Here is a 12,023-nt window from a genome sequence, read left to right on the forward strand (position 1 = left end):
TACACAGAACTGAGGGATTTTTGTTTTTGTTTTTTTTTGGGGGGGGGACGTCTTTTCTTTATCCATAGCATCACAACAACATGGATTAGCTCAAATGTGTGATCAATGATTAAAAAATAGTCGGTATATTTGAAGGACACGGCAACACTTGCGTCGATTATTCCCATGACTCCACAGTTATTAATTTCTTCATTAAAGACATGATATGTTACAGCTCACCCTCCTCCTCTAATACGTGTTATGTCGAAGTGTTACGACACACGACCTGCCGTAGCGCGCGCTGTACCTGTCATCAGACACGCTGACCACGCCGTCCTCCTTCGGGATGACCACCGCCGTGAGCACGACCTCCTGGAAAGCCTCGATCTGGCTCAGCAGGACGGGCTTCCGAGTCTGCGGTTTGGGCTGGATTTCGGCCGCCATGGGGGACAGATACACACGCCTCCTTCTCTGGTCTTGGCTTTCGGTCGCATAACCCCCTTGACGGACGACGGGAATTGTTAGCTGTTACGGCGCGCTCGCAGCCACTGCGTGCTGTGACTGACTGACTGACGGATGGACAAGCGGACAGAAGACGTTGCCAGTCAGCTGACGGGAACATTCATTTACGCCTCCCAGAAATTTCACATTCAGCGCTGCCGTGAAACCCGCAGGAAACACACTTCCGGTCACATTAGTCTGACTTCAGAGCACACGTCCGAATGCCGCATCCTGCATTTGTGTTTTTTGTTTGTTTTTGTTTTTGGTTTTTGGTTTTTGTTTCGTGACCGCTGGCTAAGAATTACAGTCCGCTTGAATGCAGTAAAATACGTTACATGATTTTTTATTATATCAATATCAATAATAATAACAATGATAAAAATCGATAATAGGCTAACCAGTGGGACCATCAACATCAGGCAAAATTGGCTATTGCTTACAACACTACTTGTGAAGTAAAATATCAAACATCTCTCAGGAAAAAAAAACAGTTGGTTGGGGGAATGGCTATTGTGGAGTTTTCTTTAAATCCATCTCTCACATTAAAGCAAAACAAACCTGTAAGCTATATTCACTTACAAGAGTTTATTCGTTTCAAAGTTTTGTTAATGTTGTCTAAAGTCTGTTAAAAATCTGAAATCTGATGAAATAGTTTCTGGACAAAAACTTATAATTTGTGTTCTTACCTCGCTGACTTCTTACCTATTCTCAAGTACGGCTTTTTTGTAGCGTTAAACCGGATAACTCTCGTGTTGTACTCTTATGTGTTTATGGACAGAAGCAAAAAGATGTTTTTTTTTCTTCCTTGAATCTTTTTTTTTTTACACATGCGTTGTCGAGAAAGTTTTATTTTGAAAGGCACGTCCGTGACAAAACCGGAATTAATAATGTGGACTGTCTTATTTTGTGGCTTTGTCTGAATTGAACATATACACTTCCCTTTCTTTACTATGGCCAAGCTGCCGGATGTTTTCCCCCTGTTCTTACGGAAGTGATGATATTTTCTAAGAATTACCAATATGTTTATTTTGTTGCCTGTTGTGCATATTTGGCTCAAGTCTTGCGCAATAAATGTAGTCTAGTTGAAACCTAATGCCAGAGGACAGGATATACTGGAGACAAACTGAAATGTTAATGTGTTTCCCTCGGATATTCATTTGTCATTACTGTCACTTTTCTCGAGTTTCCATAATAAACACCCTGCGCTCGGGAGAGGCGTCGTAGAGGTTTTCAAGAAACGCTCTACAACCCTATGTAAACTTAACACCAAGCAGAAACTAGAACGATAAAGGTCATGTCTTTGTTTTTAAAACGAGTTTTAACTGATTGAGCATGCGTGAAGACGAGCTTTAACTGGTTTATTTTCCATCTTGCCAAAATCATCACTTCAAAAATATTTACTTTTCACTGTTGCACTGTGGGTTACTCCACAGGAAAAGTAAACAATGCAGCGCAACGTCTTACAAAGCCACGGGGTGTGAGTAGTGAGTACGCCCGCGTCTGCGTGAGATCCATCCTTTGTACTGGTTATCAAAAAGAGCCCAGTTAAATTCACGTCGTCTAGAAGGGTAGGGCGTCCTCATCCAGTGACAGCATGAAAATCAAGCGTCCTACGTGAAGAGCCTGTGTTCATGTCTACGTCCAAGTGTGTCTGGGTGAATTATTGGGCGAGATTTTTAATCAATAATGTTCAATTGTAGCTTGGATTTCGGCTCCCCACAAACACTTGAAGGGCTGTCTCAGACCGTAGCCTACGCCCGTACATAGCCCATAGGATCCCGCTCCACCGAGAGATGATTATGTAACGTGTTTAGATTGAAGATACTGCTCTGCTTTCAAATATGTCCCCTGTTACAAAAAAAAATCTTAAATTCAATTTGGATACGGATGTGATGCAACATATCGTTATGATCCTCAACACATATTGGCATGTTCCTCATAATATGTTCCTTGCATTCCAGCCTCCGAAGCGAGCATGCGCACATGAGGTTGCTCTCTCTAGCCTTATTTGGATATGGTAATTGGTCACTTCAAATAGCCTATCGGTAGCAGAGTGTGTACACACGTGACGCTGAAAGACCGCTTGGGAGGCGGTGTCAAGAGCGGAGCCGAGGTTAAAACCAGTGGACAAGCCACAGCGCATCAGTGTAGGGAGAAGCAGGGAACGACTGTTAGAGAGAACTTTGTTTCTATGAAACTTAGGACTATTCGCAAAATATCCTCAAAATTATCAAAACCCCTCGCAAATCAATAACCTGCCCCTAGGGTATGAGGTTTTTAGTTTAGTTTATCTAAGGAGGGCTTCTATATTCACTATTCTTACACTTTTTTGAAAGAATGTGCGAGAGAGACAGTTAGCCAGCTAGCTAGCTAGCTGAGGGGTGATACAGGCGGCAGGAGAACAAAAGATTTTTTTTTGCGTTTTAGCCGGTTGCACTGACACCAAGTCCATGCAGAACGTGTCATCACCATCACAATGCCCGTTTTACTTTTTCTGATAGACACGTCCGCTTCAATGAACCAGCGCACCCATCTGGGCACTACCTATCTGGACATAGCAAAAGGCGCTGTTGAGACTTTTATGAAGGTACTGTAAACCACGGGACAAATCAATTTTTGGGAGATCCCAAGTGGGACTGCGGCTCAGACCGTCACAATACTGTTGCAACCTCGCCTGTCAAAAATGATCTCTCGATAACCGTCAATAATTCTTTACTATCTCCACAGCTCAGAGGGAGAGATCCGGCGAGCCGAGGGGACCGGTATATGTTGGTAAATTTTGAGGACGTTCCACTCGGAATAAAGGTAGAGTTTATTTTTCGGTCATGTCCAGCTTTGCATTGCGCAGATAGATCATATTCCTTCCCGACGCTTTCACCACGTTGTGATCACTACATCAGTTGTGCGGAGAAAAATCTTCAGGAGGAGCTTTCATACCCCTTTTAAAACATGGCCGACATTTTGTTTCAGTGTGAGCAGCAAGGAACTCTGGGTGTTATTTATACAGCGAGGTGATGTCTGGGGGGAGAAGGGGGGTGACTGACTAGCCTACTTTACTTGTTTAGGCAAAATTGCCGCTCATTGCGAGTTTGCCACTTTTTAACAGGCACGATTTCAGTGCAGTCCACTCGGACCGGGCTCGTGCAAAAAGGATGGCAGGGCTTGGCTCCACTGCTGTCATGTTACTGGTTTAGGCAAATGGAGAGGAAGGAAGCGACCTAATATAAAGATGTTTATTGAATCATTATCATATTAAAGTATCATAGTCGACCACTGACCTCCAGAGCCTGTGTCTGGCGTTGGGTTCAATAGGTTGCAAACATTTAAATTTTGTCTGGAAAATACATTGCTGTCATCCAAACCTTGTTTTTGTTCTTCCCAAAGGCTGGATGGAAAGAGAGCCATGCCACATTCATGACAGAATTGAGGAACCTTCAAGCAACCGGACTTACAACTATTGGCCAGTCCTTGAGGACCGCTTTTGATTTACTCAATCTCAATAGATTAGTGACTGGGATAGACAACTATGGACAGGTATGTGGTACTGGAGAGGCAGAGAGGAAACTAGAGTGACAAAGTTCCAACGACATATGCCCCCCACAGATTGCCCTCTTCCCCTCTCCCCAGTCTTACAAGCATCAAACACCTACACACTGTGTCCCCCACACACTGCCGAAAAATCATATTTTCATGAAACAAACCCTGACAGCCATAATGTCAAATAGCCCCAGTTTTTTTTTTGTACGTGTGTAGCCAATATTACAGTCTTTAAGAATTAACTTTGCAACTTGGTAGCACAATTGCGCTTTGACGTCTTATGGCAAAATAGGTAGAAAAAGTTGAATTCTACCAGTGCATGGTTTTAACATTTTTAATACAGAGTGCTTTTTTTTGTTTAAAAAAAAAAAGAAGACTTTGTTGATGAACTAAGACTCCAGTTTACGGGTGATCCTAGCAGTTATTTCCAAATACCAAGCACGTCCACATCTTCTGTAAGAGACACTGGCATGTGTGGTGGGAGGATGGGGTCCCATTTCGTAACCATAGAGGGTTTGCTTTCGTACAAACCTCTTAAATGCTGAAGTATGTTATTTAACATGAATGTTCAGTCAAGGGGAGGTCGCACTGCACAAGACCCATAGAATAAGGTTTAAGAAAACAAAAGTAATTTCCTTGCTAAAAATTGGTAACAGGTCACCAATCAGACTGGGCTTCTTTTAATGCAAAAAGTGAGTTGTAGAAGAAAAGGGAGAAGTCCCCTGAATAAGCGTATATGGTGTTGGTCCCATGTCACGCTAATGAGTTGTTTCTACCTAAATAATGTGACTGTATTCAATTCTTAGCCTTGTCACGGTGCCTTTTGTATCTCAAAGTGGCCCCTGAAAAGTGGCTCTATCTTGATTTACTGTCATGGCAGCTGATTAAACCACTGTAGCATTTCTCGGCTCTCGGGGAGAGTTTGTGCCTGCTGGTAATGAGACGGTGATAACCCACTTAGAGCGACTTTTAAGTTGAGATTCTCTTTGTTTGGGTCTCTTTGTGTGAATCTCACACACGCATAATTGGGTAACCCTTAAATACTTAGTCATAGGCTATGTAAGGGTTGAAGCATCTGCCAGGGCATAGTATACCCATGAGGTGTTCAGAAAGCTGTGCTCGTATTACCCTGTGCACATGTTTTGATGCTAAATTATGATGTCTGTTTTCCTTTGAGAAGCTTAATTTGGAGGTGCATTGTTGGGGGGGTGAATCATCGTTTAACAATTTCCTGAGAAACGAATTTAGATCTACTGTGAAAGATAATGCTTATATACAACATACATTATGTATATCTGAGGAGTTAAAACGGCAACTACCTCCCTGTCAGACAGGCAGACGTCAGCATAACATCAGTGTGGAAAACATATTTATTTAGCCATTGAGTGAGATTTGTGCAACTGATGCAGTGGATCAAAATTCACCTTAGTCCTACACTAGACTATGCTGGGTATGCAATCTACTAGTAGCTCTTGCAGATTATTATTACAATTTCATTTAGCAGGCGCTTTTATCCAAAGCGATAGATAGAACAGTGATTTTAGTCCAAACAATGTGTTTTCTTGGAGTTCTTGTCCATTTTCTATAACTAATGACAGTTTGATTTAGTACAGTCCTCTCCCTCTGGCTTTTCAAATCTGAAACTTACTCAATGTTGCACAGACATACACAGTGGATTCTTTTTCTCCTATTTAACCCTTACTTGGTTGTGCTACCACTACCGAGATCATCAGATTACCAAGGTCATGAGATGGTAACTGATACTGAGGAGGTACTCCACTGTGTCACTCATATGTCCATTGACATAATGTTAAACAATGTTGTCTTGATGTATTTTATTTTTGCCCTGCCTCGTGCTTTTGAAGCATAACTCATAGTACTTGACAGAAATTTTTAGGGGAAGTAAAACCTAAGAATTTTAAATTGGATTAAATTGTCATTCATAGCAGATTGTTTTGAGTTAATTATTTGCAAGAGAAACTGTCACATTTCATATTATTCATGCTTGAAAGTTTTGGGGGTTTTTTTGTTGTTTGTTTTTTTTAACATATAACAGTGGTATGTTTGGACATCCTTAGAGCACCTTTGGCAGTACCATGCAAATGTTTTTGTTTTTGTTTGTTTTTTTTTTTTTATTGTGGAACACAGGCAGCTGTATCCTCCCGGAAAATGTTTCTTACTGAATTATCTCCATCCTCTGTGCCAAATAAAGTAGAACTGACTGACCAGAAAAAGGGGCCAGTGTCTCACAGGGCAAGCCTGTGAGACACAGGGTTGTCCTCAGTGAACTGAACTCCATATCTGACAGTTTTTTGGGTTTGTTTTTTTTCAGTACTCCCATGACTACGGACACATGGATGTGAATATGCATGTGTTTTTAAATTTGGGTTTGCACCAGTATGTACTAACTAGCTAATAATGTAAGGTAGTCTTGAGAGACGTAGTAACCAAATGTTTAACTTAAAAAGTGAGTTGGTTGTGTAGGTACTGATATTGTATGTGACATGTGTTTTCATATCTTTTTTACTTATATATGTGTATGTGTAAATGTATACAAACATGTACATATTTTTGTTTAAAACTCATATTCTTATATGTGAGATGTCTACAAATCCAGCGAGGGAAAGGGAGAAGGGGGAGTTATTTATGTGGTTGAGCTAATATTGCCCTGGAGTGTTTTTCTCTACAGCAATAGAGAGCCCTCCAGGTTGCCAGGCGTCTGACCGGACCCAATAGAGAGATCTAGAGGGTTATGGAAGTAGAGAATGGTGACGAGGAGTGGGGAAACCAGCCAGTGGGGTAACCCTGCCACAGTTCCCATTAGAAATGCAATGAAAGACAGCGTAGAGCCAGAGTGCAGAAAATGCTGAAGATAAAAGGCGAAGGGCAAGTAAAATGTGACTGGTGATTGTGGGTGTGTGACAAAACTAACACAGTGGCCTGGCTGATTGACAGTACCCCATCAGATCTCCATCATTCCATCAGTGTTCTAGCAGGCCCTGGAACCTGCCATTTCAGACTGACTCAGTTACAGTTGACTGCAATGACAGATGGACCCAGGAATACACTGGTATGCCAGACTAGAGTGGACAAGTCTACAGGAGCACAGCTGGCCAGTCAGTTGGTTTGTTCTGTATTGTCAATACCCACTGATGCTGTGCCCCAAACCAGTTTATTACATATATTCAGCCTGACTTTCAAATTGCAGTCAGTCAGTGCAATATATTGATGTTGGCTAATCATTGCTTCTTTTTTTCTTTTCTTTTCTTTTCTTTTTTTTTTTTTTGAGATTCTGCTTCACTGCTGGTATTACAACCCATCAGCATGCTCAGATGGTACACAATATCATAAAGGGATTTGGGGAAGAGAAAAGTGCCAGGTTGTCATGGATACCCATAGCGGGTATGGTGGTATTCTGGTCTATTTACTTTGGTTGGTTTATGTAACTGGACAAATTTATCATTCAGGGAAAGTTACAGCCTAGAAGGAGAAGCAAAAAGTGACTGGGGTCCACATCCATTAATAACTTCTATTGTCAAGGTTGAGGTGCACTGAAGCAAGGGGGCTGTTTTGAAGCCTTTGGTAGGGTCTGACTCTGCCGGCAGTTCTTTTTGTGTTGCGTCGTTTATACTGTTGATTTGCTCAAGTTGTTCAGAGAACTTGGAAATCCTGTGAGGGCAACAGGGATGAAAGCAGAACTGTTGTTCAGTCACTTTCATTTTATCAGTACAAATGAACTGATGTTATGAAATAATGTCCAGTCCCATGGATGCTTCAGCTAATGTATTGTATCATTATAGAGAAAAGGGGGTGCTGGTGAAAGTACACTCCAGAAATGCTCACAATCTTTGTTATTGTGAAAGAGGCTCTGGTGCAGTTACTCTGCACTTTCCCTAAAGACTGTACGGTTTCTATTCATTATTCCCTCAGGTTAAGGATCTCTCTCTCGCTCTCTCTCTCCCTCTCACACTCTCATCCTCCCACCTATAATAGATCCCTCATAATTTCTGTAAAAACAATAAATTTGTATTTTGCCTCAGATGTTCATTATTACCCTTAAAAATGTGGGAACTTGTTTTAACCTTGCCCTTTGGCTCTGTCATATGGGTGACATTTACGTTGTCTACATTTTTGTTACTTGTTATATTTATAATTTGTGTACTTTTAATTTCGCGGTTTATTGTGGTGTCATGGTGGTTTTCATTTTGCATAGTAATGATTTATAACTGTAGGCATATATTACTCCTCTCATCTCTTTATAGGGCAGGAATCCGTTCTTCCTTGAACCAGCCATCATCATCGCCATCACTGACGGCAACAAGTTAACAGGCAGCAGTGGAGTCCAGGATGAGGTCAGCCATAATCTTCATGCAGATGGGTTGCACAGCCAATCCAGGAGTGTTCCCTGTTGTTCGAAGAACTACTCAGGGTCCAGCCTGGCCATAGAAATATAAATTATAATAAATAAAGCGCTTTGGGTGTCTAGATAAAGCGCTAAATAAATGTAACCCATTATTATTATTATTAAATTGACTTTAGGCAATCATCTATTACTCTTTCACCCAGTCCTAATGTCTGTCTTTGATAACTTGCCCGTAACAGTGGCTAAAACAAAGTTCAAGGGACCATATTAGATTCGTCCAAAGATTATATGCAGAAACAAAAATCTCAATAGATGGTCCATCCTTATCTTCACATCCCCCAGTTTAACATTAATTTCAATATCCCAGTTAATGAATCCTGAAATGCAAAAATTAACCTGTTTTAGCTGTGTAGTCACGTAATGCACAATGTAGCTGAAGATATGTATGACAGTAGAGCTACAAAGGCTACCTAGGTTAACCGCCACAAAAGCATGCACTGAAATCTCACAGTCTGCTCGTCTACAAATTTACAGTGGGCCCAGTTTATTCTGTTTTCACCTGTCAATATGCAGATTTTCTTGCCCTCTAGATCTGCCACCCAGCACAAATGGCAGACATCTTAAATAATCTCTTCCCCTCTGAGGGAGAGCATTTTATTAATTTTATTGTTTTTACGGAGACAGAGCAAGAAAAAGAGTTAGGTGTGTTTGACTGCTGCGTGATAATAGTTGCCAGGCATGCTGGGAGTCAAAAACTGCAATGCTGCTGGATTTCATGCTCAGCGGTGTCCTGTGGTGCCTAGACTGGTCCAACCTCCCAAAGCATATAAAGCCAGTGGCAGACCAATGGTTGAAAATTGATGTAAGGAGGATGACACAAATTGTGTGGCGCAACAGACAATCTACAGTTAGCTAACGGTCGGTACAAAATTGGTGCCAAATACACAAGTCACCACATCTCGACACAAATGGAGTATGTCAGCCAAACTCGCAGAGCTTGTTTTTTTTAGCAGAGATACTGATATCAGTGGGCTAATGAACAATAACACTGGATTCTGGAGGATTTGAGGGAAAACATGACTGCTCTGCTAACATTGTCCTTGTTGTTTCACATGGATTGGAGGTCAAAGTATAGAGGCAACCACAAGTCAATGCGTCTTATCGTACTGCATAATAACAATCTAGGAAACATTATTACTGATCAGGTGCATCCCCTTTATTAGGCCAGAGTGTCCTCCAGTGAATAGATTTTTTTTTTTTTAGCAGAACATTGCCCCATGCCACAAGATTAAAGTTTGTCCAGGAATGATTCAGTGTAAATGGCAATGATTTCAGCATAATGGAGGTGCCTGCCCAGTCACCAGAATGTAGGAATTATTGGAGTCAGCATAGGCTAGTATTCTCATGGAACACTTTCCACACCTTGTTGAGTCCATGCCCCAGGCAACTGTGACTGATGAGGGCAAAAGGAAAATGCAGAACGGGTTTAGGGAGGTGTTTCTAATGTTTTCTGCACTTTATATAATTCCATTCTACAGCTTGAAAAATAACACATTCTTACTACACACCAAATAACTTTTAAGGACATGATTTTGCAGTAGCACATTACCTTGGTGAAATCCATAATTCCAAATTGGGGAGGTTCTGGTACCTAGTAGCACTTAACTGTTATTTAGTCTGCAGAATAATGCCGACTCTTTTAACATGTCTGTTGAACCTTTCAGGTACTTCCTATAGTATCACATTGGTGTGGCACTGTGATAAAAGCAAGCCGTGTGTTTAAATTGGTCTAAACAAGCCTTGAATCTTTCTATGGCTTTCCGTGTGCTGTAGGCCAAATTCCTGGTCGTATTACTGTCTGATTTTTTTTTTTGACAACATTCCTTGGTAGGCCATTGTAAAAAGCAATTCAGTCAACATTTCTTTAACCACACCCTTGCACCTGAAATATCTGGGTTCATTTTTGTTTGTTCACACCTTGATGAAGTTTATACTTCTGTCACAACAGTCAGTAGTAATATAAGTAGGACACTAGCCATCTCACACATCTTCGACTATCATTCACAGAAAATCTCTCTCTTCTTGTCCGCCACTTCACCCTCCAGCTGCATCTGCCTCTGACCACCCCCCTGCCGGGCAGCGAGCTGACAAAGGAGCCCTTCCGCTGGGACCAGCGCCTGTTCTCCTTGGTGCTACGCATCCCCGGCCATGCTTCGGTGGAGCCGGAACCCATGGGGGGTGTCCCGCCAGACGATTCTGCCATCACCCCCATGTGTGAGGTCACTGGAGGTAGGCTGATGGGGAAGGAATGGCTAACAGGGAGAGAAGGAAAACAGTGGGAGGGGGAAAAAAAGTACACAGTTGCTTTGGTATGGCTAGTGTATACTAGACTATAAACAATATTTTCCGAAATTCAGTATATTAATTAATTGGGGGATGGGAGTTGAGTATTCATTCAGTTAACCCTTTAGGCTACTATTTGAAAGAAATGGAAGTCAGTTTAAATGCATTTTAGTATCCATCCACAAGTCACCTACTATCCTTTGAAAGTGTCAGGATGTGTTTTAATTTTGTGCAGTCTTTGTTTAGAGTTTGTGACATAGGTGTTGACCTTTGGTGACTTTTTTTTTTAACTTATTGTAATCCAGGAGAACTCCTCAAATTTTATTTTTCAACGTCCCCTTCGCATTTTGAAGTGTACAGATACTATACATGAGAAACTGCACACTGTAACCAGTCTTGCACTTTTGGCCACTGCAGTTCTTGGGGGTTAAATGCTTTGCTCAGAACCCCATTGAACAGGAGGATTACTTTACCGATTCGTTTACCGCTCAGTTTTTCCAGTCAGTCAGGAATTGGAACATTCAGCCGTCCTATCCCAAGCTGACTTTTTTAGTTGTAGGCTCAGTTTTGCATGGATGCAAGCTTGTGACCTTTTAGCAGTTGTCACCAGTTCCATCCTGAACTGGGCCATGAACGGGAATTGTCTAAATTCAGTGAGATAATTTGGGGGTCCTGTTTCAGAATGAGGTTGCAAACTCATTTTATTTTATACACTATCGGGCTCATTCAACCAACTGCAGAGTCAAAAAAAAAACAAAAAAAACAAAGGTCGTGAATCACATCAACTTGTCAGAATAAGGGCCATTATCTTGTGGAGTTATAGATTTATGAATATCAAATAAATAGCAATGTGAAAAAAAAACACGTGAGACTGTAGTTAAATGCTTTATGTGGGACTTTTTTTTTGTTGGAGACTATATCAAGCAAGAGAGGCAAGATTGAGATGGCTTGGACATGTGTGGAGGAGAGATGCTGGGTATGTTGAGAGAGGGATGCTGAATATGGAGCTGCCAGGGAAGAGGGAAAGAGGAAGGCCAAAGAGGAGGTTTATGGATGGGGTGAGGGAGGACATGCAGGTGGCTGGTGTGACAGAGGAAGATGCAGAGGACAGGAAGAAATGGAAACGGATGATCCGCTGTGGCGACCTCTAACGGGAGCAGCCAAAAGTACTAGTAGTACAATATAGTAGTAGTAGTAGTAGTAGTAGTATATCTAGCAGCATTGGGTTTGTCCACTTACTCCATCTGCAAGTGTTGTGATAGGACGATAACATCAGATTACCATGCATCTAGTGCATATC

General features: G+C 41.6%; 2 protein-coding genes across 4 annotated transcripts in view; one reads left to right on the forward strand and one right to left on the reverse strand.

Annotated features, from left to right (window-relative positions):
- wdfy2 (WD repeat and FYVE domain containing 2) overlaps positions 1 to 1,580 on the reverse strand; it is a 33,984-nt gene extending 32,404 nt beyond the window's left edge. For 2 of the 3 annotated variants that reach the window (XR_008810989.1, XM_056289191.1), the window contains exon 1: positions 287 to 802. Coding sequence is in view for 2 of the 3 variants with exons in the window: in XM_056289191.1 (XP_056145166.1) it covers positions 287 to 423 (137 nt within the window). In the remaining variant the exon portion in view is untranslated. Of the gene's footprint in view, positions 1 to 286; positions 803 to 1,166 lie in introns of those variants that run through there. The other variant, XM_056289192.1, reaches the window with a different exon arrangement.
- A 1,064-nt stretch (positions 1,581 to 2,644) lies between these two features.
- Positions 2,645 to 12,023, forward strand: part of ints6 (integrator complex subunit 6) — a 30,849-nt gene continuing 21,470 nt past the window's right edge. Inside the window, exons 1-5 of the mRNA XM_056289469.1 lie at positions 2,645 to 3,067; positions 3,208 to 3,285; positions 3,865 to 4,014; positions 8,280 to 8,369; positions 10,486 to 10,669. Coding sequence (XP_056145444.1) covers positions 2,957 to 3,067; positions 3,208 to 3,285; positions 3,865 to 4,014; positions 8,280 to 8,369; positions 10,486 to 10,669 — 613 coding nt within the window. The 5' untranslated portion in view covers positions 2,645 to 2,956. The remainder of the gene's footprint in view (positions 3,068 to 3,207; positions 3,286 to 3,864; positions 4,015 to 8,279; positions 8,370 to 10,485; positions 10,670 to 12,023) is intronic.

The sequence above is a fragment of the Lampris incognitus genome, chromosome 11 (assembly GCF_029633865.1).
Source record: "Lampris incognitus isolate fLamInc1 chromosome 11, fLamInc1.hap2, whole genome shotgun sequence".
Taxonomy (NCBI): Eukaryota; Metazoa; Chordata; class Actinopteri; order Lampriformes; family Lampridae; genus Lampris; species Lampris incognitus.